At 46.8% G+C, this 24,617-nt stretch overlaps 2 protein-coding genes across 4 annotated transcripts; one reads left to right on the top strand and one right to left on the bottom strand.

The window, feature by feature from the left end:
• Positions 1-13: 13 nt before the first annotated feature.
• tecpr2 (tectonin beta-propeller repeat containing 2) lies at positions 14-17,986 on the top strand. 3 transcript variants are annotated; one of them, XM_082515952.1, is made up of 27 exons: positions 14-199; positions 1,119-1,227; positions 1,306-1,446; positions 1,945-2,073; positions 2,170-2,301; positions 2,377-2,534; positions 3,044-3,197; positions 3,296-3,448; positions 7,783-7,915; positions 8,044-8,270; positions 8,374-8,597; positions 8,743-8,985; positions 9,063-9,258; positions 9,532-9,759; positions 9,838-9,905; positions 9,974-10,089; positions 10,195-10,368; positions 11,066-11,246; positions 12,646-12,787; positions 12,902-13,127; positions 13,196-13,285; positions 13,360-13,457; positions 13,534-13,669; positions 15,869-16,017; positions 16,662-16,803; positions 16,943-17,092; positions 17,176-17,986. In XM_082515952.1, the coding sequence occupies exons 2-27, from the start codon at positions 1,147-1,149 to the stop codon at positions 17,325-17,327; spliced, it is 4,023 nt and encodes a 1,340-aa protein (XP_082372078.1). In that variant the 5' UTR covers positions 14-199; positions 1,119-1,146; the 3' UTR covers positions 17,328-17,986. The 3 variants fall into 3 exon arrangements, with proteins under 3 accessions (XP_082372078.1, XP_082372080.1, XP_082372079.1); XM_082515954.1 differs by lacking the exons at positions 16,943-17,092; positions 17,176-17,986 and having other exon boundaries at positions 15,869-16,034; positions 16,662-16,797; XM_082515953.1 differs by lacking the exons at positions 14-199; positions 1,119-1,227; positions 1,306-1,446 and adding an exon at positions 1,462-1,843.
• A 3,207-nt stretch (positions 17,987-21,193) lies between these two features.
• Positions 21,194-23,222, bottom strand: ankrd9 (ankyrin repeat domain 9). The gene has a single exon (XM_082516285.1). It carries the CDS (start codon positions 22,308-22,310, stop codon positions 21,483-21,485), a length of 828 nt encoding a protein of 275 aa, XP_082372411.1. The 5' UTR covers positions 22,311-23,222; the 3' UTR covers positions 21,194-21,482.
• Between the last annotated feature and the right edge of the window lie 1,395 nt (positions 23,223-24,617).

The raw sequence follows: 24,617 nt of genomic DNA on the forward strand, positions 1-24,617 counted from the left end.
CCTAAAATAAAAATAAAAACCGGAAGCTGAGGGGAGCCGCAGCTTCTTGATGCTTGTGACCAGCAGGTGGCGCAGTTTGCGGATGGCCTCGGTGGAAGCAGTCACGCAGGGCGATGTCACCTGTCCGATCCCCAACATCCAGCTGCACCAAAAACACCTGGATCAACATCTGCGCGGCCTCGTTCGCGGGCAGCTTTCGGTGAGATGTCACGATCTCCTTCACGCGCCGGTGTTAGCCAGCGTGCTAACAGCGTTCGACACTGATGCTAGCCCGGACACTTATGTGTAAACAACGCGGTGACTGTTTGTTTATTTAATTATTTCTTTGTTTGTTCACTTCGTTTTGGGGATATTTATTCTCAGTTGTCACCTTCCACAGAAGCTTACCGAGCTAACATCAGCCTTTTGCAGCGTCAAACCAAACTCCGTTCAGTAAACGGCCATTTTTAAGATCCGCTGAGTTTGGAACACAAGAACAGAAGCTTAAGGGAAACCAAGACTTTCCATAACATCCAGCAAACGGTTCTGCTTTATTTGGCACAAGTCTGCTCCACCGAACAGGCTTTAAATCCGGTTAAATTTCAACGTTTGTTCAGGCTGGTCGCTTTCAAACTGCAGATTCACCTTTATTGTTATTTTAATGAAGAGTAGAATGACGTCGCTGGCTCCTTTATATTGCGTCTGCGCGGCGTGTAGCTGCCAGATGTCGAACCGCAAATATGTTTTTGGCGTAAAGGCTCATTGATAATTGATCGGGAATAGGGACTTTCATGGCGTCCACGCCGAACTCCACTTAACAAACGGAGATTTTACTGTGAATCCGCCTCAGCGAAAATTAGATCAGTGTTCAGCAGCACCGTTTGAGCTTGGCTAGCGTTTTTTTTTAATTCGGTGTCTGTTTGATCCACTGAGCTGCCGTACTATCGGTGCTTCAGGGCGCCGCCCTCGCAGACTGGTGAAGGGTTAAAGATTAAAACCCTGACGGTAGTGGCGTTCCCAGAACAGCCAGAAGGTTCTAAACAGATATTCACTGAACTCTTTGGTCCAGGCTCCTGCAGGTGATGAGCAGGTTTTTCACCTGTCCTCAGGTGTATTTCTGTGTTGTTGTTTTTTGCTAGGATCAGCTGAGTTCACCTCGGTAGTAACATGGCTACTCAGCTGGCCCCGCAGTCTGTCCTGAGGGAGTTCTGCCCACTCTACTACCTGCTGAATGCCATCCCAGCCAAGGTATGTACCTGTCGAGGTGTGGATGATGATGATGATGGTGTCAGAGATGAAGCTGAGGGGTCCCCTGTTTCCCTGCAGGTGCAGCGGGGCTTCAGGTCAGTCCTGGTTTACCTGACAGCTTTGGACAGTAGCAGTGACTTCCTGGCTGTGGGCAGCAGCATTGGTATGCTCTACCTGTACTGCCGCCGGCTCGCACACCTGAACAAATACAGCTTAGAGGTGAGAGGTCTTTTCCTACAATACTTAGATACTAAGTGTTGGGGAGGTTTATGTGGACTTCTGTCAGACAGGCAATGGCACACAGGTGATGTCAGATAGCTGGCAGGTTAAATAAAGACAGAAATTATATTTGGATTCTTTAAACGGGTACTTTTGCATCTGCATGATGCGCTCAGACTTTCATTAACTCGTTTACACTGATGCAGGTGTGCTCAGACAGGTGACAATCATATCCTGCAGTCATGTGACCAGTGATGCATTCAGGTTCAGGTGTTACAGGTTACATTTGGTTCAACCTCAGACTCTCCTGGAGCCACCTGTGAGAGCTTGAAAAGGTTTGAACAGGAGTGAGACGCACCGAGACAGATCACATGATAAAAACATGTTGCAGTGCATGGTGAGATGTTTGTTCACCACAGACAGGACAGGTAACAAGTTCACACCTGGAAGACCGAGAGACAGGTGACTGCTTTTGACCTGTGTGTGTGTGTGTAACAGGGGAAGTATGATGCAATCACAGCTGTGAAGCTGCTCAGCTGCTTTGATGACCTGGTTGCTGTAGGAACCTCTTCAGGACGGGTTGCAGTCTTTCAGCTGGTATCTCCGCTTCCTGGTCGCAACAAACAGGTAAGAAGATTGATTGACAATGAACGCTGTTGTTACCCCCTCTGCCTCTGTGCACCCGTGTCACACACACACACACAGCTGTCTGTCTCTGTGCAGCTGCGGCGTTTCGATGTTGTCGGCCTCCATAAAGGCACTGTCACAGCGTTGGCGTGGAGCACAAACGGGATGAAGCTTTTCTCCGGTGACGATAAAGGACGAGTTGTGTTCACCTCTCTGGACCTGGACCAGGTAAATACCCACACTGCCTCCGTCCTTTCCATTGTAACACACCCGCCCTTACGCCGTGTGTGTGCGTCCGTGCAGGGGGTGTGTAAGCCTGTGTTGCTGCTGGAGGAGTCCTCAGGTGTGGTTCAGATGGAGTATAGTCACCAGGTGCTGCTGGTATCAACGCAGCAGAGATCCCTGCTATACTGCACACAGAAACAGGAAGTGCTACAGCTGGGCACCAAGCCCCGCAAGAGGTAACCCCAGACCCCACCTATCCCCATCCCCTTACCCCATTCTCATCTCACCTCCTGTTGCAGATGTGTGTCGTATTTTGAAATAAATTTTTACCCGTTGCCATAGCGACCAGAGAGCATTAAGTGGCAGAGAGGAGGGTGTCAGTGTTGTTGCCGCATTTCAGGAGGATGCTGCTAATAAAATTACACAATTACACAGTGAATTTGCGTTTATTATTATATTTACAAAATGCCACAGTTTTTGTCTTGGTCGTGTCCTTTTATTTTCTTATATTTGTCTGCCACACCTTAAAGGCCGGTCCGTGAAAATATTGTCTGACATTAAACCGGTCTGTGGCCCAAAAAAGTTTGGGGACCGCTGTTGTAAGGTAAAGACCCTAAAATTTTACCGGTTACTGATTTAGTGGTACTCGTCTATATTATCTATACCTGTGCTCACTGGTGATACTCGTACACAGAACCATCACTTGTACCTGTACTGATACTGTGGAATTTGTGTGCTGTTACAGCAGTGGACGGTTCGGAGCCTGTTTCCTACCTGCTCTCTGTAAACAGAGTGACCTTCAGGTGTTTGCTGCTCGACCTGGACTCAGACTGTGGAGGTCTGACATCAGAGGACAGGTGGAGGACACCCGGCTGCTCAAGCCCCTCTTTAACTCACAGGTACACTGGGAACACCAACACATACCTATACATATACACTGAAATTGATACACCTGTGTTAGTAACAGACCTGTTTTCTGTACACCTGCCTGACTCAGATACCTCAGTTTGAGTTGTTTCCTCGTCCTGACCCGATCGGAGGGTACCGTCCAGCAGACCGCCAGCTCGGGCTGCTTAGTTGTTTCCTGAAAGAGGGCTGGATCCTCAGTTGGAATGAGTACAGCATCTATGTCCTGGACTGTCTGAACCAGGTACTTCTGATTGAATGATGTGATCTTTAGGATAATGTGGGGTATGATTATTCATGACATTAAGGCTTTTAAATTAAATTCTGGACCAAACAGGGAGCAAGTAAAAGAGAAGCCAGTATGGGAAAAAATATGGGGGATAGGGTTTTTGAGGCAGTGTTAATTTTCACAATAAATTTGGACTTAGTTTCAGTCTTAATTTAGGCATCTACATTTTTTTCGTTTTAGTCTGTTTTCAGCTGACTAAATATCATAAGGTTATCGTAGACTGGAGGTTAAGTAATCTGACCAAAATATAAAATGTAAAAGTGTGTTGTGTTTTTACCGGCGACGGTTGCTCCACACGGTTTACAAACAGTCTTCTTTTACTTCACGTCAAATGTGTACTCTGGAATTGTGGGCGTCACATGACCAATATAGCAGCTTAACAGACAAGTTCTGAAAACCGCGTGCTTCTTTTTTCAAAGCAGCTCCATCTCTTAATAAGGACACAATACTGGTATGTCAACACCTTCGGCACTAACACAGAGCCAAAGTTTTACTTGTCCACAAAGTAGCCCAAATACTAACATGGCTAGCACAAACAAAGGCACTGTGCAGTCAAACTTTAGAACAAAGTTCAATAATATCAATATCACTGTTGAAATTGCAAAGGCTTTGACTGCACTGGAAAGTGACAGAGATAAGATGTAATGACCATATGCAGCACTGGGGCTGTGCGATATGACCAAATCTCATATCCCCATATGAGACATATATCGCAAAGTGGTGCACTTTCTGTAAATTCAGTGAATTTCGGCATGAAACGATATATTTTTAGATATAAGTTGTAACAGCTGATAGGTTTGTAGCTTGAACCTATCCGCTGGAACGTTGAGGACAATATAATTACACAGCGAAGCAAGACACGAGTAGGCAAAGTTCTTCATGTTACTCATGCATGAGGGAGTCCTGCCTGGAGCCGAGTGTTGTTCCACCACCTCCGTCAGACTCTCAGCCAGGCTCCCCATAGCACTCCTTTTATTGTGGTTACATGAATATGCATAGGGTCATTAACATATGACATCTTACATAGGTATACATGTGAACAAAGAATACTGTGTGTGTGTGTGTGTGTGTGTGTGTGTGTGTGTGTGTGTGTGTGTGTGTGTGTGTGTGTGTGTGTGTGTGTGAGGTCAAGGTGTGACCCTGTGAAGACTCCCCAAACGCTGGTGCCAGGAGCGGGTCCATCTGAACAAAAGGCTCTTATACTTAAACAGATATACGTGTGTTTGCTATACCATATATCAGCAAGAGAAGATACGACCTCTCCTAGGAGGTGTGTGATCTATGCCAGAACACTCTGTAGAGGGAGTGAACGCACTCCCCCTTCATGCTACTCAGAGCCGTTACAGACCTCCTAGGATGAGACATTCTTTCAATCTACAAATGATTATACACTTCTAAGCATATGTGGGTAAATATTTCTAAGCATAAATGACAATCAACAATACAAAACCTAACAACAGCCGCCATTTCCTTTGTAAGTATTTGTTACATGGCGTGCTGCAGGGAAAAGCCTGTTCTAACGTTTGAGTCTAAGGTTTATTTTGAGCACCTGACGACTCTTATTTGCTTCTCTTTCGTAAACTCTCTCCATACTCTGTGACGTAACTGAAGAAGCTTCTCGGATGAGAGGTGAAAAGTCTTCAAGCCACTTAAAGGAGTCCAGACGCTTTTCTTTCCAAGCTGCTTAGACTGCGATGACCTGGATGACTGAGAACCTTCAAACACATATTGCCGTACATTTTGTGAGGAACACCCTTCAACTGGTGCGGCAGTATGAAAAGGAATCATGGAAACTAGCGGATTATAGGAACCATCTCCGTTTCAACCTAAGATGCAGACAAAGTTGTTCCTAAGGGTTTACGCCTTGGATCCATGGTCAGGGGACATAGTTGATTTTTAGGGGGAGAATAAAATCAACTTCTAAGTGAAAGGATAAGACAGGTCCATTTCACTATAGATGACCTCCAGAACAAGATCAGCCAGACTCTGCAGGAACTGAAAACCCTCTCGTATTTTAGAAAAGGTTTACAAGTTTGTGGACAAGGCTCAGCAGGCCCAACTCTCTAAAAGAAAAGAGAGACAACGCAGGAAATTCCACACCTTGCTTTCTAAAACATACACTCCTCAGTCAGAACCTACACAACACAGAGAAGAACACACACCTGAGGACAGTCAGGAAAAATGGGTGAAGAACTTTTCAGACTGTAATCTCACTGAACCTGAAAAGAAAGTATTAGCCAAAGGACTCAATTTTGCCATTTCTCCACAACAGCTGCCCATAGTGGACCTCATCACAGCCACAGAAACTGCCATACGGATTAACAAATTATCACAGACAGAAGCAGAGCAAATCAGGATGAAAGTCCAGTGTCAAAGTCCCTCCGTCCAACAATACAACCTCACAATACAAGAAAAGAAGGCCGTCAGTTCCCTGAGCAAAGACCACAACATCACTATATTACCAGCTGATAAGGGAAGGTGCACCGTGGTCCTAAACCCTACGGATTACCACACAAAGATCACTACTCTCCTCAGTGACAACAACACCTACGAAGCCTTAAAGCGAGACCCCACAAGCAGCTACAAAAAGAAAGTTATAGCTTGCCTTCAGGACTTTGAAAAGGACAAAATCACTGACCGCCTTACATATCACCGCCTTTACCCAGGGGATGCCATACCCTGCATCTATGGACTTCCTAAAATCCACAAGGAAGCTGTCCCACTCAGACCCATGAGCAGCATAAACTCAGCCACTTACAACATTGCTAAACACCTTGCTACCATCCTTGCTCCTCTCGTGGGGAACACCCCACACCACATCAAGAACTCCACCGACTTCACCGACAAGGTCCAGAAACTTACCCTGGATCCAGATGAAACCATGGTGTCCTTTGATGTAGTCTCTCTCTTCACTTGCATACCCACCACGGAGGCCGTGGAGACTGTCAGAAAACGACTACAAGAAGACAGCTCCTTGGAGGACAGGACCAACTTCACACCCGATCAGATCTGCACACTGTTAGACCTCTGCCTCACCACTACATATTTCAAGTACAACGAAGGCTTCTACAGACAAAAACATGGCTGTGCCATGGGCTCCCCCGTGTCACCTATTGTAGCCAACCTTTACATGGAGGAAGTGGAAAGGAAGGCTCTTGGCTCTTTCAAAGGGAGTGTACCCAGCCACTGGTACAGATATGTGGACGACACCTGGGTCAAAATCAAGACACAAGAAGTGGAATCCCTCACTGCGCACATTAACGCTGTGGATAAAAACATCAAGTTCACCAGGGAAGACACAAAGGACAACTGTTTGCCTTTCCTGGACTGCGCTGTGCACATTGAAGAGAACGGCAACCTCAACAGCGAAGTTTACGGGAAGCCCACACACACGGACCAGTACCTCCTCTTTGACTCCCATCACCCTCTGGAACACAAACTTGGAGTAATCAGGACCCTACACCACCGGGCAGAACATGTTAAAAAGAAGGAACACACACATGTAAAAGAAGCACTCAAAACGTGCGGCTATCCTAAATGGGCGTTCTTAAAGTCAGCAAAGAGGCACAGAAAAGAAGACCAGACACCAGCGAGGGAGGATAAGAAAGACAAACATAAAAATATTGCAGCCGGTGTATCGGGAAAACTCAGGAGCATCTTCTCAAAGCACAACATCCCAGCAACACACTCGGAGACAAACTGGTTCATCACGAAGACAAAACGCTAAAACACAAACTTAACAATGTGGTGTATGCTGTACAGTGCAGCGAGGAATGCTCAGACCTCTACATTGGAGAGACCAAACAGCCACTTCACAAGCGCATGGCACAACATAGAAGAGCCACCTCCATGGGACAAGACTCTGCAGTCCATCTGCATCTAAAGGTCAAAGGTCACTCTTTCGAGGATGCCAATGTTCACATTTTGGACAGAGAGGACAGATGGTTTGAAAGAGGAGTGAAAGAAGCCATCTATGTCCACTGTGAGCGACCATCTTTGAACAGAGGTAGAGGATCATCAGGGGGTCCTTTTGTCCCTCTGTGGGGGGAAACTCCCACTAGGTTTAAATCTGGGACTCTCCACCATTTGATTCTAGAAGAAGCTTCTCAGATGAGAGGTGAAATGCCTTCAAGCAACTTAAAGAAGTCCAGACGCTTTTCTTTGCAAGCTCCTTAACATTTCCCATATTTCTGAACTGCTTTGTGTTTTGGATTAATTTTGCATAAATCTGAATCTTCTGAGCGTTCTGTGAATGTTGTTTAAATTTCTAACTGATCTGTGTTCTTAAGGTGATCATTGGAGCTTTGGAGAGCAGCGGAGACATCGTGTCTGTCTCCTGCTGTGACAACGAGATCTTCGTCCTGAAAGGAGATCGTGACATCATCCGCCTGTCCAATAGCCCCGAGGGTCTTGCCTCCAACTGTGAGCAACTCCAGCACTACCAGTATAATATCACAGGAGCATAATACTGCCACTACTACTAATAAAAGCCCATTGCCAGTATAATCTCACCAATTCTCTTTTTCACATACCCTCATTCTGTCTGTCAGTGTTGGACCTCTCTGTCTGTCTGTCCTCACCCTTGACCACACCCACCATCCTCCGATCAGTCGGATCAGTGGAAATTGCTCAGCCAATCAGAACCATGGCCATCATTACAGAGGGAGGGGGAAGAGAGGATGGCGAAGGAGGGGAGGGTGGACAGGAGAAAGCAGAGGAAGAAGAGGAGGGAGGAGTGGAGGAAGTGGAGGAGGCAGAGGAGGAGCAGCAACTGGGGGTATGGCTGCTGCTGTGGTTTACCTGGATTCCTGGGACAGCCTGCAGTAACCATACCTGTCCTTTCTGTTAGGGTAACCAGGTGTGTTTGGTTGTGATTCCAGGTGACTGAGCTTGGCCAGCTGTCCGGTTTGTTCGCAAGTAGCTCTCGAAGCCGCAGCAGTTCCGTCACTTCATGGGACAGTCTCCATGGAAACGCTCCAGCGAGTGGTTCTTGCGAGCTGACATCCAGACGTTACAGCACCCCCCTGGGTCAGGAGCAGATGCAACAGGAGCTGGTGGTAAAGCCCATCAGAGTGAAGAAGAAAAAGAGGCGACGACAAGGCAAGTGTGACTCCTCCCACTCTGTAAAGCGTTTTACCACTTTATGACCAATGTGACTCTGTGACGAGTACACAGAGCAACAGTTTAAACAGGAGATCAGACAGACAGGTGAGTGTGTGATTCTGACTTGTCTCTCTCTCCTCAGACAGCGGTGGTGCGACCCGCCTCTCTGAGAGCAGCTGTTCAGACTCCATGTTTGTAGTTCAGGACGGGAGTGTCAGTGACGGAGGAAGTGGAACTCCTCTGAGCGACCGGGCCTCCCTCGTTGGAGTGGATTTTCAGAACGAGAACTCTCCAGAACACCACCCAAATCAGGGCCCCTGGGAGACGAGAGTCTCAGAGAGAGGCATGAAGGAAGAAGAGGAGGTGGAGGCTTCTTCCCACCAGACTGGGTGAATATCTGAAGATGGTGTTGTTCTGTCTGATCTGCACCACCTGCTGACCGGATTTTCTCTTCCTCCTGTTTCAGCTCCCTGCTCCTCCCAGGCCTGGAGAACCACCCGAACCCTGGTGCTGAGGTCGTACCCCCAACACCTGATGTGGATCTGCTGCTGGAGTGCACCTTCTCCTACATGCAGAACACTGAGGAAGCAGAGGAGTTGCCAGATCGTCAGCCGGTGGAGGCTGACGAGTTTCTTAGCCCTCTGATTGGGCCGGAGGAGGAGGTGTGTCTAAGCTGAAGGTTCTGACAAACATTCATGAACATGTGACTTGTGTGTAAATACAGCTGCTGTTACAGCTGAGGCCCACCTACATTTCCAGGGATCACACCTGCTCAGTCATCCCCTGTGTTTTGGCAAGATGTATCAGTAAGAGTTTCTATTAGTAATGGTATCAGTATCAATAAAGTCTTAACAGGTCAGGGTTTGAGCCTGAAACTCGTCTGTGGATCTGCGTGTTTAGCACAGGTGAAGTTAATTTTCCCCCTGTGCATTTAGGACGATGTCCTGGCGGCCTCTGCTGGTATGGCAGACCAAATGTTCCACTCTACCGTGTCCAATTTGGACAGGAAGCCCAGTTTGTCCAGCGATGAAGACGATGACATTTACAGCCACATGCTCCCCCCTGCTGGTAATGCTGTGGACACCCTCACCTGCCTGACCAATCCAACGGAGAATTCGCAAGACCAGGATGGCCAGGAGAGAGACCGGCTCAAACCCGACCAGGTTAGACAGAAACCTGACTAGGTGAGACTTACACCTGTGCAGAGAATCCTTCATGTCTCCTACGAATGTGTCTTTTAGTTGGCGGAAAGCTGGATGGGGTACTCAGGACCAGGATGTGGGATACTGAGCCTGCAGGTGACGGACAGGTAGGCTCTCTTGATCCCTCAGGTGATGAGTAGGTGAGTGCAGATGTGTGACAGGTGTTCCTTTTCAGGTATGTGTGGTGTCTGGACTTTAAAGGTGGGCTGTTCTGCAGCCCTCTGCCTGAAACTGGACTCACTTGGCAGCGCTTTGAGGATAACGTCCACCAGATGGCATTATCGCCTTCAGGTAAGCGATAATGTCTTTACTTGCTGATGTCATTGTTGTTTTATAGTGAATATACTGTTTCCTGTGTAGGTGAATTATTTCCATATGACCGGTCTAACCCTGCAGGTAACCTGTTGTGGAAGGTGGAGCAGAAGAGCCTGACGGCGTTCGCGTGTGCTAAGTTTTCGGCGAAAGGAAAACGTCACTGGTACAAAGCTGTGGAGCAGGCGGCATTCATCGCTTTGAGTGATGACTCTGCCTGGATCGTCAGGACCAATGGGGATCTCTTCCTGCAGACAGGTAACTATGCACCTGTACAAATGGCTCTGCCTGAATGTCACAGTAAACTCTTTGTTTTTACAGAACTACAGCTGAAGCATTTCCTGTCTAATGTGTGAGCTTCCTGTCAGCTGATCCTTCAGAGGTCTGTGTTGGTGGATTAGTCTTCATGATGTCGCTGCAAACTTTAAGCAGTTGAGACACAAATATTATTCCACTTGCAACGTCATCAGTCACCTGAGTGCCTGAGCAGGTGTTCTCACCTCCTCTGATTGCAGGAAGTTCTAAACTCACTGAGAGGAAAAACGTGATTCTCTCTTTCTTCTTTTTTTTTTTTCCAACATCCATAACTTTATGTAAACACATACGGCTATAAAGTGTGTGACCAGCAGAGTGCGCCTTGCCATAGAGGTTTCACCTGCCTCCAGCTCTGCTGTCAGGAGAGACTAAGATTAAACAAAATCAAACCCAGATCAATAAAACAGGTTCTGAGGAGAGCTCTGCTCACTGTGACTGCTGAACATCAGTAAGGTCAGAGCTCCTCCTCTCCACCACACATGATCGATCTGCTCGATCCCATGACCATCGGTCATAAAACCGAACCAACGAAAAGCCACAGATCAGGCTGCTCTTAACCAAAAAGCCCGAGAGCTTAAACCAGGCTGACCCTTTACGTCAGATAAGCTCTGTAATGAAACTCTTACACTGTGTGTCTCAGGTCTGAGCGTGGAGCGGCCCTGCGCTCGCTCCATCAAGGTGGAGACCCCCTGCGTGTTCAGCCAGGTGTGTGTGCGGGCAGGTGTGGTGTGGGCCCTGAGCGAGCACCAAGCTTTATTCTACCGAGAAGGCCTGAACAGCTACTGCAGTGAGGGTGAGGGCTGGAAATACGACACCATCAGGTACTGTTGCCGTAATACTATCATAGGTCTGCAGTACTACTGTAATACTACTCTATTACTGCAGCAAGGGTAGAAAGTATAACATAATCATGCATAGAGATGGGAATTCTGGTTGCATTATCAATTTCATCGACTGTCATTGGCTCCAATTTGACACTCATCACCATCTCAAGCAGCATATCAAAAACATGACATTAATGCATATTAATGTCATGCTGTCAAATGTTTGTCGGAGGTGTTTCCGCTCTTTGTTGTGATCAGCGTTGGGGTCATTACTCAAAAAAGTCATTTTTCAAAGTAATGCAGTATGTTACTTAATTACTTCCAAGAGGAAATCATTCTTTACACTATTCGTTACATTACTTTGGCATTTCTCTGTAAAACAACCTGAAACACATTGTTAAACAGTAATTATGAGACAATATAAACTTCCAGCTACAGCCCCACACACCAACACAAATATCTGTCCTAATGAGGACACACACGTTTCTCTTAGTATTTGGGTATGAACACAAAGCTGACAGCACAAAGACACGTGAAAATGATTCATGTAGGCTCTTTACCTGACAATATAAAGTGAGTTGAGGCAACTGTTGTTTGGAGTTTTATAAATATACAAATTGGAAAAAAACGAGGCTGCAGCCTGACCGTTTGTTACCTGATGAAGTTCAGCAACAGCTGGCTTCACCGCAGCTCACAGTGCGTGGCTGGGGTCAGCTGTTACTCAGGCTTAGCCAAGAACCCAAAGTGACGCTAACTTAGTGTTAGCATGCTGTCTATGCAGTTGTGTTAGCAGCATTACACAGGTGCTTCAGTCTTGGATACAGATTTCCATTTTACCATTGCCATCTCATCCTTTTGTGCAATAAAAACAAGAGTTATGTCCATATCCGCGGGGGACACTCCCCACTATTTTCCTCCTCCGAGAACTCAAACCAGCTGATTGTAGTACACGAGCTGATACCCTGATCAACAGGCAAGCTGACTAACGATTACAAGGAATTGAACTACTTAATCTTGTACTACTACTACTACTACTACTGTAATACTATTATACTACTACTATACTTCAGTAATACTATGACATTTGCATCAGATGACAGCAGTCAACTTGAGGCACTTTACACAGTCCACACTAAAATATTAGAGAAGAAACAGAGCAACAATCAATGCCTACGAGCAGCACTCGGTGACAGCGGAGAGGAAGAACTCCCATTTAACAGGAAGAGACCTCTGACAGCTGTTGGATGTGAGAAGGATTTTGAATCTATTTTTGGACCCGGTGAAGAGAAGCTGGTGTGGGAGAAACACTGTCTTTCTGGAAGCGGTGTGAACTAGCAACACAGGTACACACCATCAGGTACACTCCTCACCACCTGTGTATGTGTGTGTGTCACAGTGAGGCTCAGGGTCTGGAGCTGATGTGCGTTGCCCTGGGAGACGGTGGGACGGCATGGGCTCTGGATGCCAGCGGCAGCCTGTGGTTTCGGACTGGCGTGTGTTCGTCCAGACCGCAGGGCGAGGATGATCACTGGTGGCAGGTGAGCCTTAGCGTCTGTACGACAGACTGTATGTTAACGATGACAGCCAAAGAGGTTTCCATCATTAGGGTCTCTGTTGGAGGCATTCTGGTTCAGCCCGTGTCTCTCCTTCAGATCAGCATCTCGGACTACGTGGTCTTCGATCAGGGCAGTCTGTTCCAGACCCTGCTGCAGGCCACGCAGAGTGTTGCCACGGTAACCAGAGCACCCATGGAGCGCGTTGTGGCCTTCCTGTCACAGTACTCCCAGTGCCAGCCAAGCCTGGTCAGCGCCAATGCCAGCGGAGTCTGGGTGGCCTCGGGCCAGAACCAGCTTCACCTAGCACGTGGCAGCCTCGTGGGTTAGTAAAGTCCAATAGAGTCCAGTAAGCTCTAGCTGGCTCTAGGCTGATTTGTCTTTTCGTCTCAGGAACTTTCTGGCAGAACGTAGTTCCCAGAGGAACCGTCTCTGCCACCAGGTGGACCTTCATCACATCTTCAGCGGTGCCTCACAGAGAAGGTAACATAGCTGGACACACCCATACCTGAGCCCTGTACCAAGCATAACCCTACCCCGTGTCACCTGATTTTCAGGTACCTTCCTGTGGCTGGCTCAGAGCAGGAAGGACTTGTTCTGCGTTTGGGATCAGGATGGAGAGCTCCGCCCCTCATCAGTCCTTTTACCACCTGAGGTAAACACACCTGCCACTTGTCTGTGTCTTAAGGGTTACCTGTGTCTTCATCTCATGGCATGCTGTGTGCGCTCAGGTGGAGCTGACTCACCTGTCCGCCTGCCGGGACGCTCTGTGGGGGCTGGACACGCACGGCCGGGTCAGCATTCGGACTCTGTCCCCGTCCTGCCCTGTCGGACTGCATTGGACCCCCCTGGACCTGAGCCAACTCGGTGCGTACCTGAACTCACTCTGATACTTCTGTGTGCGAGTGGGCGAGCCCATCAGATCAAAGCTCAAAACTCATTGGCTGATGAGTTGTGACTGCCAAGCTGTAATTTAAAACAAACAAAATGTGTCAGTGGGGGTGTCCAAATTCAGGGGCTGCATCCTCCTGAGGCCGCATTTGTAGACCGATTACGTCACAGCGACGCGACGAAGGCTGTCTCAACTCGTAGACTCCTCCGAATCCGGCCGACAAATGCGTCCTCCTTTTCCCCAGATTTGAAAGATGGGTCGGGCGTGTCCTTCGTTGCCCACCATATCCCAGAATTCATAGCGTGGCCCAGCCAGTTCCAGTTTTCAACAATGGCAGGCGTTGTAATATTACTCTTATTACTCTTATTGGGTCACAAAATAAACTTTTAAGATATTTTCACAATGTAGCTGTGTAAACTTCAAATATCTGCTCGGTTTATCAAGACATCACGTATTTGCAAAAGTGCTCCGACGTTTTCGGCGACGTCTGTTACCCACCAGCTCGACAGCTAGCCAGGGCGATAACAGCAAACTCCCCGCACATCGTTTTCAAACCCCCGCGCACTTTCACTACTCAGGTTAAACATGAGTCACTTAGATAACTTAAAAATGTTATTGTTTGGCTTTTTTCAGTGTTTTATTCGTTCCTGAGTAAATCGGTTTGGCTGAGATTATAGTTCTAGTTTTCACACAGCTGAATAAACATCAAACAGAAAACTGATTAATCAGAAGTGTGAGACGGTCGAGTTTACTCCAGTGTCCTGTTATATTTTAGACAGCAAGGAGCAGACGGCCGAGTTTATTAAATTCCACCGAGACAGCGGTGACGCTAATCTGAAACCTACACCGTCCAATTTCACAGCCGTTTACTTCCGGCCTACCCGACCTTCTGAGGACCTGGCCCACGTAGAATGTGAAGGACGGGTCCACAAGAGATGCAGCCTCTATTATATAACAAACCTAAAAACAGGAAGCAGCGACACACTTCCTGTTCCTTTTATTCACGTTTTTGTTTCATGATTTTTGCATTTCTTCTCAACAAGGAAACTTTATTTGTGACAAATGAGTGAACATTAACGTGATTCTAAAAACTGCTGTGAAAGAGATCAGCAAGAAACACGCACACATATACACACACATATACACACACACACACACACACACACACACACACACACACACACACACACACACACACACACACACACACACAGCAGCTGTGTTTCTGTGTCACACTGACAGTTGGAACTTGTGTAACAGGGCGGCACTTCATAGGTCAGTGTGTGTGTCTGTGAGTGTGCGTCACACTGTGACCTGTCTCAGATGTCCGGTCTGTTTTTAGCCCACTGACCTTCTCACTATCTCAGGTCACATGACTGGCGTCCTCTCTGGAGTCAGCGGTCTCTTGTAACATTTCAGTTTCACGCAGAGAAAAACACAGCGACTTCAGACGGGTGTTGGTTGCTAAAACAACAGTTACTGTTTGTTTTGAAGCTGGGAGAAAGTCTTTTAGCTCCTCCCACCAGCTCACACAGATCCAATGAGAATCTTATTTACAAAGAACACATGATGTCACACACTTTGTGTTGTCACATGTTCTTTCTTTATTAAAAAATGATAAACTCGTGTGTGTGTGTGTGTGTGTGTGTGTGTGTGTGTGTGTGATCACAAATGAGTGATTTAACTGAACTATCAGTTTGTCAAGCCTTCCCGTGTCTGGTCAGGTTTCCAGTGGTTAGCACTGCTGCCTCACAGCAAGGTCCCGAGTTCAATTCCACCACCCGGCTTTCTGTGTGCAGTTTGCATGTTCTCCCTGTGTTTGTGTGGGTTCTTTCCGGGTACCCCGGCTTCCTCCCACAGTCCAAGAACACGCAGTTAGTGGGGCTAGGTTAAGTGGTAACACTAAATTGCCCATGGGTGTAAGTGTGAATGGTTATCTGTCAACAGACAACAGCCTGGCGACCTGTCCACGGTGCCCCCCCGACCCCAAGAAAGGATCAAAATGTTCTACTGTTACTTTGAAAAATAAAAAGGGTTTTCAGGTCGTGTTTAATCTGTGCTCCTTGGTCAGGCTCAGACCAAACTGCTCTGTTTTTCATATGAGTCCAGGAGAAGGTTTCAATGTTTCCCTTTGTCACGATGAGCTCAGGTAAGACGTTACCTGTGTGTTACAGGAAGTGTGCGTCTGGTGAGCGTGAGCTGTGGCAGTCAGAACGTCTGGGCCGTGGACAGCCGAGGAGTCGTTTACTTCAGAGTCGGGACGCAGCCGCTCAATCCCAGCATGATGCTACCGGCCTGGATCCAGATCGAACCACCTGTACAGGTAACATCGACCCACAGGTAAACCCGCCTAACTTCAGCAGGGTCATTTTCAGGTGCTTTGAATACTAAGTGCTTGTATCAATATGAGCCGAGTCGTATAAAGTGTGTAGAGTAGAAAAGCTCTTCATAAGAAGTCTGTGCAGGTTCTCAGTCGCCCAGGTCATCGTAGTCTATGGAGCTCAGAAAGACAAATGTCTGTATTTCATTCATTTGACCTCAGTTAGTCACATGATAGGGTGGGGCTAGGTCTCACAGTGGTTCACCAGAAACCATGGCTGATTGTGACCCACACCTGTTTTGACAGCTTGGCTCGTGTGATTAGGTAGAGGATCAATAGTTGGTCCATGACCCTTTTGGGGGGGGACACTCCCATAGGGCTTAGCATCTGGACTGCACCAGTTGCTCTCAGTAGTCAAGAAGCTTCTCGGATGAAACGTCTTCAAGAAACTTGAAGAAATCCAGACACTTTTCTTTCAAAGCTCCTTCGACTCTATGTAAGAAGTCCATTTACCATTCGTTTAAACCTCTCTCACGCCTCGTTCTCTCCACCTGTAATTTTCCCTTTATTAACTTCCTGTTTCCTGAAGGTAAAGCCTCAGAAGCAGTGACACTTGTCCAGGTGACTGTGATGTCTTGTCTTTGCAGCCGATCGGAGTGCAGCTGATGAGCATTCAGACGAGTCCTAATGACAGGCTCCTCTGGGCGCTCGACAACAGAGGAAGCGTTTTCGTCAGGACCGGGCTCAGCGACGAGATGCCCGTTGGGACAGAGTGGGAGCTGGTTCCAGGTACTCACCTGTGTGACGTCATCACCCGCCTACACCTGTCTGTCTGTGAGTGTGTCTCACTGTGTGTGTGTGTGTGTGTGTGTGTGTGTGTGTGTGTGTGTGTGTGTGTGTGTGTGTGTGTGTGTGTGTGTGTGTGTAGGTCTGGCTGTGAGTCAGCTAGTCCTCAGCTGTCGGACTGCGTGGGTTCGTTGCGTAAACGGAGATCTGGCTCGCCGCTACGGCGTCTCTGAACGAAACCCAGCCGGAGATTACTGGAAGAAGATCCCTGGGAATGCCAGCTGGTTCACCGGTAAGACTGGTTTATTCTGTTTTATACTGGTGCACCGATACTTGACACAGCTGTGTCTCAGGTGTGTTTCTCCCTCTCTGCAGTCACTCCAGAGGATGAGTTGTGGGCAGTGACTCAACTTGGCGGATTGTCCCATCGGCTGACGAAACTCCTCCCACAGACGACCCTCAGACCCCCCCCCTCAAGCCCCGCTCTTGGAGGGGATGATGTTGATGACGAATGGGAGCTCATCTAACCTGTGACATCACAGCGTCGCCTGACAGTGCTGTGACACATCAGTGACAGCACTTCCTCTTCCTTAGGGACAGACAGGATGTGACATCACATCTGGGCTTCCTGTGATGGCTGCCACTCAGGTAGGCCAGGTCGTTGCTGGGAAATGAAGTGAATGTTTTATTTAGGTTTTAACAGGAAGCACTTTAATTGCAGAAGGGAGGGGCGGGGTGCCCCCTGAGATCAGTCCTGATTGGATCTATTCTACTTGGTTCTTTTTTTAACTTATTCTAACGGGGTCATTGTAAATAGAGATGTTAAAGGGATGTGTCACTGACTTGAAGCGGCTCCATTTTCTTCCTCTAAGGCTCATTAAAAGTCGTAGTTACCATGGTATAGACAGAAGCTCCGCCCACTAACACAGCAGCATGAAAACATGTAAAAATCCTCCGGAGACTGAATCAAAAACAGAAATCGGGACTCTAATGGACAGCAGTGTAGTTCTGGTGTTGGCCCAGGTGTCTAGTGGACCTTTAAGCACCGCCTGATTGTCTCTGACAGTGTTGCCATGGGATCTTAAGCAGCTGTGATGTCATCCTGTGTAGACTGATTGGACAGAGTCAGTGTAAACTCACCTGTTGTGTTTCATCCATTAACTTAATAAACACATTTAAACACTGATGCAGCGTCAGCTTATTCAATGGTTATTGATTGGATTGACAGAATTTCAAGGAAAAATGAATAGATGTTTTCTGCCTTCATGTTTCAGCTATGATCAACAAACCAGCAAACTCTCCAACAAACAGTCTAAGCCAGGGGTCGGCAACCCTGGGCATGTGTGCCACAGCTGGCACGCTAAGGGTTAGCTGATGGCACGACACGCAGTGAATTAATCTGAGAAGGTGCATTAAAAAATAAATAGCTGGGCCGGTGGTACACATTGCAGATTAACTCGCGTAGACATATTAGTTTTGCCGCTTCTTACTGATGGTATCTTACTTAACCCCAACTACCAGATTCAACTTGTAATTGGCTAAAAGTAACTTAGCCTACTGGTGAGAGGGACGTTGCTAGCTGGCAGTTTTTTCAAGCGATGTTGAAATTTCCATATCCCAACACTTCAAAAGCTTCAGGAGCTGTCCTCTCAGCATCAGCGCCGCAAGAAATACACGTATACATCCGTAGACTCGAGACAGAATTCACAATGTGTTTTTGGGACTTTTCAGGTGTATGGACCAATGTTTTCTTTTCTGATCAAACCAGCTGGATTTGTCTCACATTAACTGGTTGGACACAGAGGACATCGAAATGCAGCTGATTGAACTGAAAAGCTCGACTCTGTGGGGGTAAAAGTTTGCAGAACTACAAACGCAGCAGGAATCCACAGCTGTGCGTGTTCACGGAGCTGCATGTTCACCTGCTGGACATCACTACCTGACAAGTTTAACTGTCTTCAGAACATTGCAGAGGCCTTATTGACAGTATTTGGCTCTACATATCTGTGTGAGCAGATTTTCCCTCACATGAGTCCTCAGGTAGCCGTCTGAATGCTGGACACTGGGAGACCTGTGTCTCTGAGTGGGAGACCAGAGATCACATTAACATGTATGTCTCTGTATTAACAAACATGCCATATTGGCTTAGTTTATTTTTCTTATCAGTGTTGTGAGGAGACCATAACTATTTATGGTCTCCTCACAACACTGATAAGAAAAATTTTAAGAAAAATAAGAATAAGAATAAGAAGAATAAGAATAAGAAAAATATTTTCTGTTGTACAGTTATGGAGTTCTTGTTATGGATAAAAAGTATTTTTTCTGTTTCAAAATAGCTGATAACTATTCGCTGATAGCTGCAAACATCTGTGAACAAATATAATTCTATAAAGTGGTTCTATATAGTGTGTAACTGTTAATATAGAGCGTTATTAAATTTATTGCTAATGCAATCATATGGCACACTGACATCTGAGGAAATTTTAGATGGCACTCATCATCAGACAGGTTGCCTACCCCTGGTCTATACTATAAAAATGAATGCGTCCACATACTTCTGGATCTGCCAACATGGTACATGGAACTGCACAACACGCCTCATTTAGACATTGCATGCATACCTATCAGGTGCAACTTGGGATTCAGTGTCTTGCTCAGGTATGCAGGTCGGAGCAGCCAGGGATCAAAGCGCCAACCTTCTGATGAGAAGTCAGCCATGACAAATGAGCGATAAATGTTTTATGAGTAATAAAAGATATGGCGTGTGTGTGTCAGGTGATGTGAAATAGAAGGAAGGTTTTAATTATTTGACAGTGTCACATGATGTCTGAGAGTCTCTGTGATTCGTCACAACCCTCCTCCATATTCTGGATCCACTGCTCCTTTACTCCTGATTGGTCAGTAGACTACAATCAGAAACTTCAAGTACTGAAGTCAGATGCTGCAGATGATCAATACTCATACGGAGTTAAAAGCAAAAAGATCTTCATCACACCTGAGCACAGTCGTTGATTGACTGACACTTCAATAAAACCTGAGGACACGAGAAAGTTATTTAAAAGGGAAAGAAGAATAAAAGGAGTGAGGTGCAGGTGAGTCCACAGGACTTCTGAGTTTTCTGAGGGGAAACGGGTCAACTATCTCACCTCAGGTTGTTTAGGATAAATGTTTGATCAGATTATATCTGATATTATCAGATTTTATATCCAACCCTAACTCATGTCATCAAATGTTTTATTCACTGAGGTCAAGAACAAAACAGCCTATTTGTTTGAAATAAGTCAATAAAAAGGGGGGAAGGAGGACAAGAGGGACAGAGCAGCTGGAGCTGAAGCGAGTCAGATCTGAGGTCAGAGTTCAAACAGATGCAGGTTAAAATTAGAGTTTTGCCACATCACTGCCACAGTGAATCTAACCTGAGAAGAAGCTGACACACTGGGTCCTGCTGATCAGACGGAGGCCAATTCAAACTGGGCTTTTTCTCCAAAACAGAACTGGAAAAAATTCACACTAAATAAAAGATCCTTAACCATGATCAGATTTTACACAAGTATTTTATGAAATATTTCATTAGCAATTAATTCATTATTTCATCCACACCCAAGTGTCGTTTTAGCCTGCTGGATGGATGTAAGTAATCCTGATCTCATCAAAGTGGAAGGAGCGCTGTCGCAGGTCATTCTTCCCAACAGCAGTTAGCGTCTATAACTCCTCAGTCACGACGTCACTGGACATCCACGGTCAAACTTCATGCATATTGCACTTTTTATATGTATGGACGTGTGCAGGTATATGTGTATGTATATTTAGTGTGTGCGTGTGTGCACACTAAATATACATACACATATTAAATAAAGTAAAATACTTATCTAAAATACTTATCTATTACTTAGAATAGTTACATTTATGTCTTGCATATTTCCACAACCCTTTATCCATAATCACATACTGTGTATGCCACCATTGTATATAGTATATTATCTTAATTATTTTTTATTTGTTTGTATTTTATTTGTTTTTTGTATTTTTCTTCTGCCATCTGCACCTAAACTGAGGTAATGCACAAATTTCCCTGCCATGGCGGGAGATCTGCCTCCGCCTTACACTTATCTTATCTTATCCTAAAATAATTTGAACAACACAAATCAGTGTGATTCAGCTAAACACCCAGACTGGATTATCTGATCTTGTTCGATCATATAATCCTTTTTTGTCTGTCTCAACCAGATTTCAGGATTTCATCCTATTGGATTATGGAGGACCATTTTAAAACTTTGGGCTTTGCTGCACATAAAAAAATAACTTGATTATTTAGATTCACAAAGATACACCAGAGTCTGCACTATTGATCTAAAATTAATTAAACCATCATCAGGATCACAAACACAGCCAGGAAGGTTCGGCTTTTATCGCCATCACACTTTATTACAGTTTATTTACAATTTATTTACAGTTTATTCAGGTTTTATTAGGTGTGATGTTTCCTGTCATGTGTTCTCGAGATCCAGCAGTGTCCTGTCTAAGCAGCTAATGAAACTGATTGGCAGTTAAACCTTATCTCAGGGCAGCTCCACCATACTCTGGGACCTAAAGCCTGATGCTTTCAGTCTATTTACATCATGCCTTTACGTCAATGGCACACTGTCCAGTTACAAGAGGATTTCCATGCTAATATGATCTCACTACCAGCTGTGCAGCTGCAGGAAGTCGGGCAGCAAGCTGATTCGGTCTGCACCAAACTGCACCAAAGAACGCAATGCCTGCAGCAGCAGGGGAGGCGGCGCCACACCTTGGAGCCAGCTGAACACTTTGTTTCCCAACAGGCTTTGCCAGCGCTGCGGTTCGTCCTGCAGCCGCTGCAGCAATGGTGGTTTGGGCAGAAAGAGCAGCAGGTAGTCCAGACAGCGCTGCGCGTGGTGTCGTTTTGACACGTCACAAGAAACAAGTCTCTGCAGAGCGGCATCGAGGCCGTCGGGCCGTGCACCCTCGACCAGCAGTAGCAGCAAACAATCGGCGTGCGACAGTTCCACCGCTAGCTGCACAGCACTCTTTCCTGCATCTGCAACGTGCGAGCAGCCGCCGCAGCTGTCCAGGTAGTCCTGTCGCTTGGTTTGCTCACCACAGTTCTTCAGAGCTGCCATCATCATACCGAGGATCACCAAGCGGTCATAGCGAACCGCAATATTCAGGTGTGGTGCCCCACTGCCGCGACAGCAGCAGTAACTGCACCGTGGCGCTCTGAGCGCGCTCACAGAGTACCTGTTGAGCAGGTATTGTGCATAGTCCTGGTGGTCATGTATGAGGGCGTAAAGCAGCGCCTCTGATGGCAGGAAGGCTCGAGGGTGGCCGTCGTCCCAGCAGAAGACCTCCATGCAGCGCATGTCTTCCAGCAGCCAGACAGGAAGTCGCTCCCGCACAGAGCAATAGAAGGAGAACGCCGTCCGCTCACATTGCCGCTCAGATGGAGACGAAGACACGTAGTCAAGCTGAGAGGACAGCAGCCACGGCATCACTGCACACCTGATGAGGTCTGAGGATGAATGAGGAGGTTTGATGACAGGTGAGGTGCTATGAAGAGTCCTGAGGAGGACTGTGTCTACCTGAGGACCTTTGAGAGTCTGAATAAGCCGACGCTAAGAGCCAATCCAGCAGTCTCATTCAAACCTTCATTCTAAGCAACTCCTCACTTTTATACTCCTCCCCCACCCCCTTGTCAGCTGCCTGTGGGTGTTGATTTTCCACTGAGGGGTTGAGGTGGAGGAGGCGGGGGGGAGTTCCTTGCATAGTGAACATTGTGGCCTTCAAACTGCTGACGAAAGTAAACAGGAACAGAAATGTTGAACTGAGCAGACATCAATGGTTATTATCTGTGATCACACAGATAATTATTGATTGATTATTGATCAGAGGAATATGCTGATTAGATTTTCAAATTTAAAATGAAAACATTAAGTTTTAAATCAAACACTTTAAAATTCCTGATTTATCATACATGTGGTCTTTGTTTTCAGAGACCCTCTCCACACAGTCCCCGTTAATGTGTAAGGGCTGAGGGTCAGATTTGCTCCTGAAGTCAGCTATTATTTCTTTGGTTTTTGTCATGTTGAGGACCAGGTTGTTCCGGCTGCACCATGATCACAGATTTTCCACTTTGTCCCTGTATGCAGACTCATCTCCCCCGTGATGAGCCCGATCACAGTTGTGTCGTCCACAACTTAAAAATAGTGTTTCACGGGTGGGTGGGGGTGCAGTCGTGAGTGTATAGAGTGTATAGCAGGGGACTCAGCACACACGCCGGTGTTGAGGCTGAGTGCTGAGGACCGATGGGGGCCTACTTTAACTCTCTGTGAGCGGTCACTGAGGTAGTCCTTGATCCAGAGACGGGTGGAGTGAGGGAGGCCGAGGTCGTGTAGTTTGGTTACCAGCCTGGCAGGGACGATGGTGTTAAAAGCTGAACTAAAATCAATAAAAAGAAGCCTGATGTAACTGTCCTTTTGTTCTAAGTGAGTTAGGGTTGTATGGAGGGCTATGGCTATGGCATCCTCTGTTGATCTGTTCTTCCTGTATGCAAACTGGTGGGGATCAAATGTGGCTGGGAACCCTTGAATGATGCGAGTTCTGACCAGTTCCTCGAGACACTTTGAGATGACTGGAGTAAGAGCCACTGGCCAGAAATCGTTTAGGCACTGGATGGTAGTTTTCTGTGGAATGGGGATGATGGTAGAGGACTTCAGGCAGGATGGAACAGTGGTCTGTGTTAAGGACAGGTTGAATATTTTAATAAAGACCCCTGTGAGCTGGTCTGCACAGTCCTTTAGCACCCTAAAGTCGGGTCCTGCTTTTTTCTTGGAGTTTACTGTCCTTAGTACACGCCTCAAACCATCCTCCCCAACAGTTAAGATGTGGCTGGTGGATGTGAAGTAGCCACTTCTGGTGTTTTCTGTTCGAAGCAGGCGTAGAAGCAGTTCAACTTCTCTATAAGTGTAGCATCGCCATCCACGCCGTTGGTTCTGTGTTTGTAGTTGGTGATGTTGAGGACTGTCCTCCACACCTGTATTGAGTTATTACTGTGGAGATGATCCTGAATTTTGTTTTTATAGTCCAGCTTAGCCCGTCTGATGCCCCTTTTCAGGTTTACCCTAGCTCCACTGTACAGTTCCATGTCTCGCAACCTTTAGGCAGGGTTTTTTTTCTTCAGCAGGGTCCTGACTTCCTCTTGTCATTCAAGGTTTTTGACTGGCATACACCCGGATACCTTTTTCAGTAGTGACAGTGCCTGTGCAATTCTTGAAGTAGGAGAATACGAATGTAGTAGTACGGAGGGTGTGTAAGCTGGCAGCACAAACAGGGATACGTGGTCCGACTGGCCCAGATGGGGTCTTAGTATGGCCTTGTATCCTTGCTTAATGTTGGAGTAGACTTTATCTAGCAGGTTATCCCCACATGTAGCACATTTCACATGCTGATGGAGCGCAGATTTAAGCCTACATGATTCAGGTCCCCCGCTATTATGTGAGTCCCATCTTGATATATGTTTAGCTGGGTCCTAATGGCACTATGTAGGAGGCTAAGAGCAGACATAGCATTAGCGTCTGGAGCTACATACACTGCAGTGATCAGAATCGCTGACGATAACTCCCAGCGGAGGAAAAAAGGTCTGCATTTAATGGTAAGGAACTCTAAGTCTGCTGAACAGTGGCTGTACGTGTCTTAGGGGTGTCCAAATTCATAGGCTGCATCCCCCTGAGGATCCTGGCCTTTGCGGTCTACGTGGGCTGGGTCCTCAGGAGGCTAGGTAGGCGGAAGTGAGCGGCTGT

This window comes from Aulonocara stuartgranti (assembly GCF_965226115.1).
Source record: "Aulonocara stuartgranti genome assembly, chromosome: 19".
In the NCBI taxonomy this organism is placed as follows: domain Eukaryota; kingdom Metazoa; phylum Chordata; class Actinopteri; order Cichliformes; family Cichlidae; genus Aulonocara; species Aulonocara stuartgranti.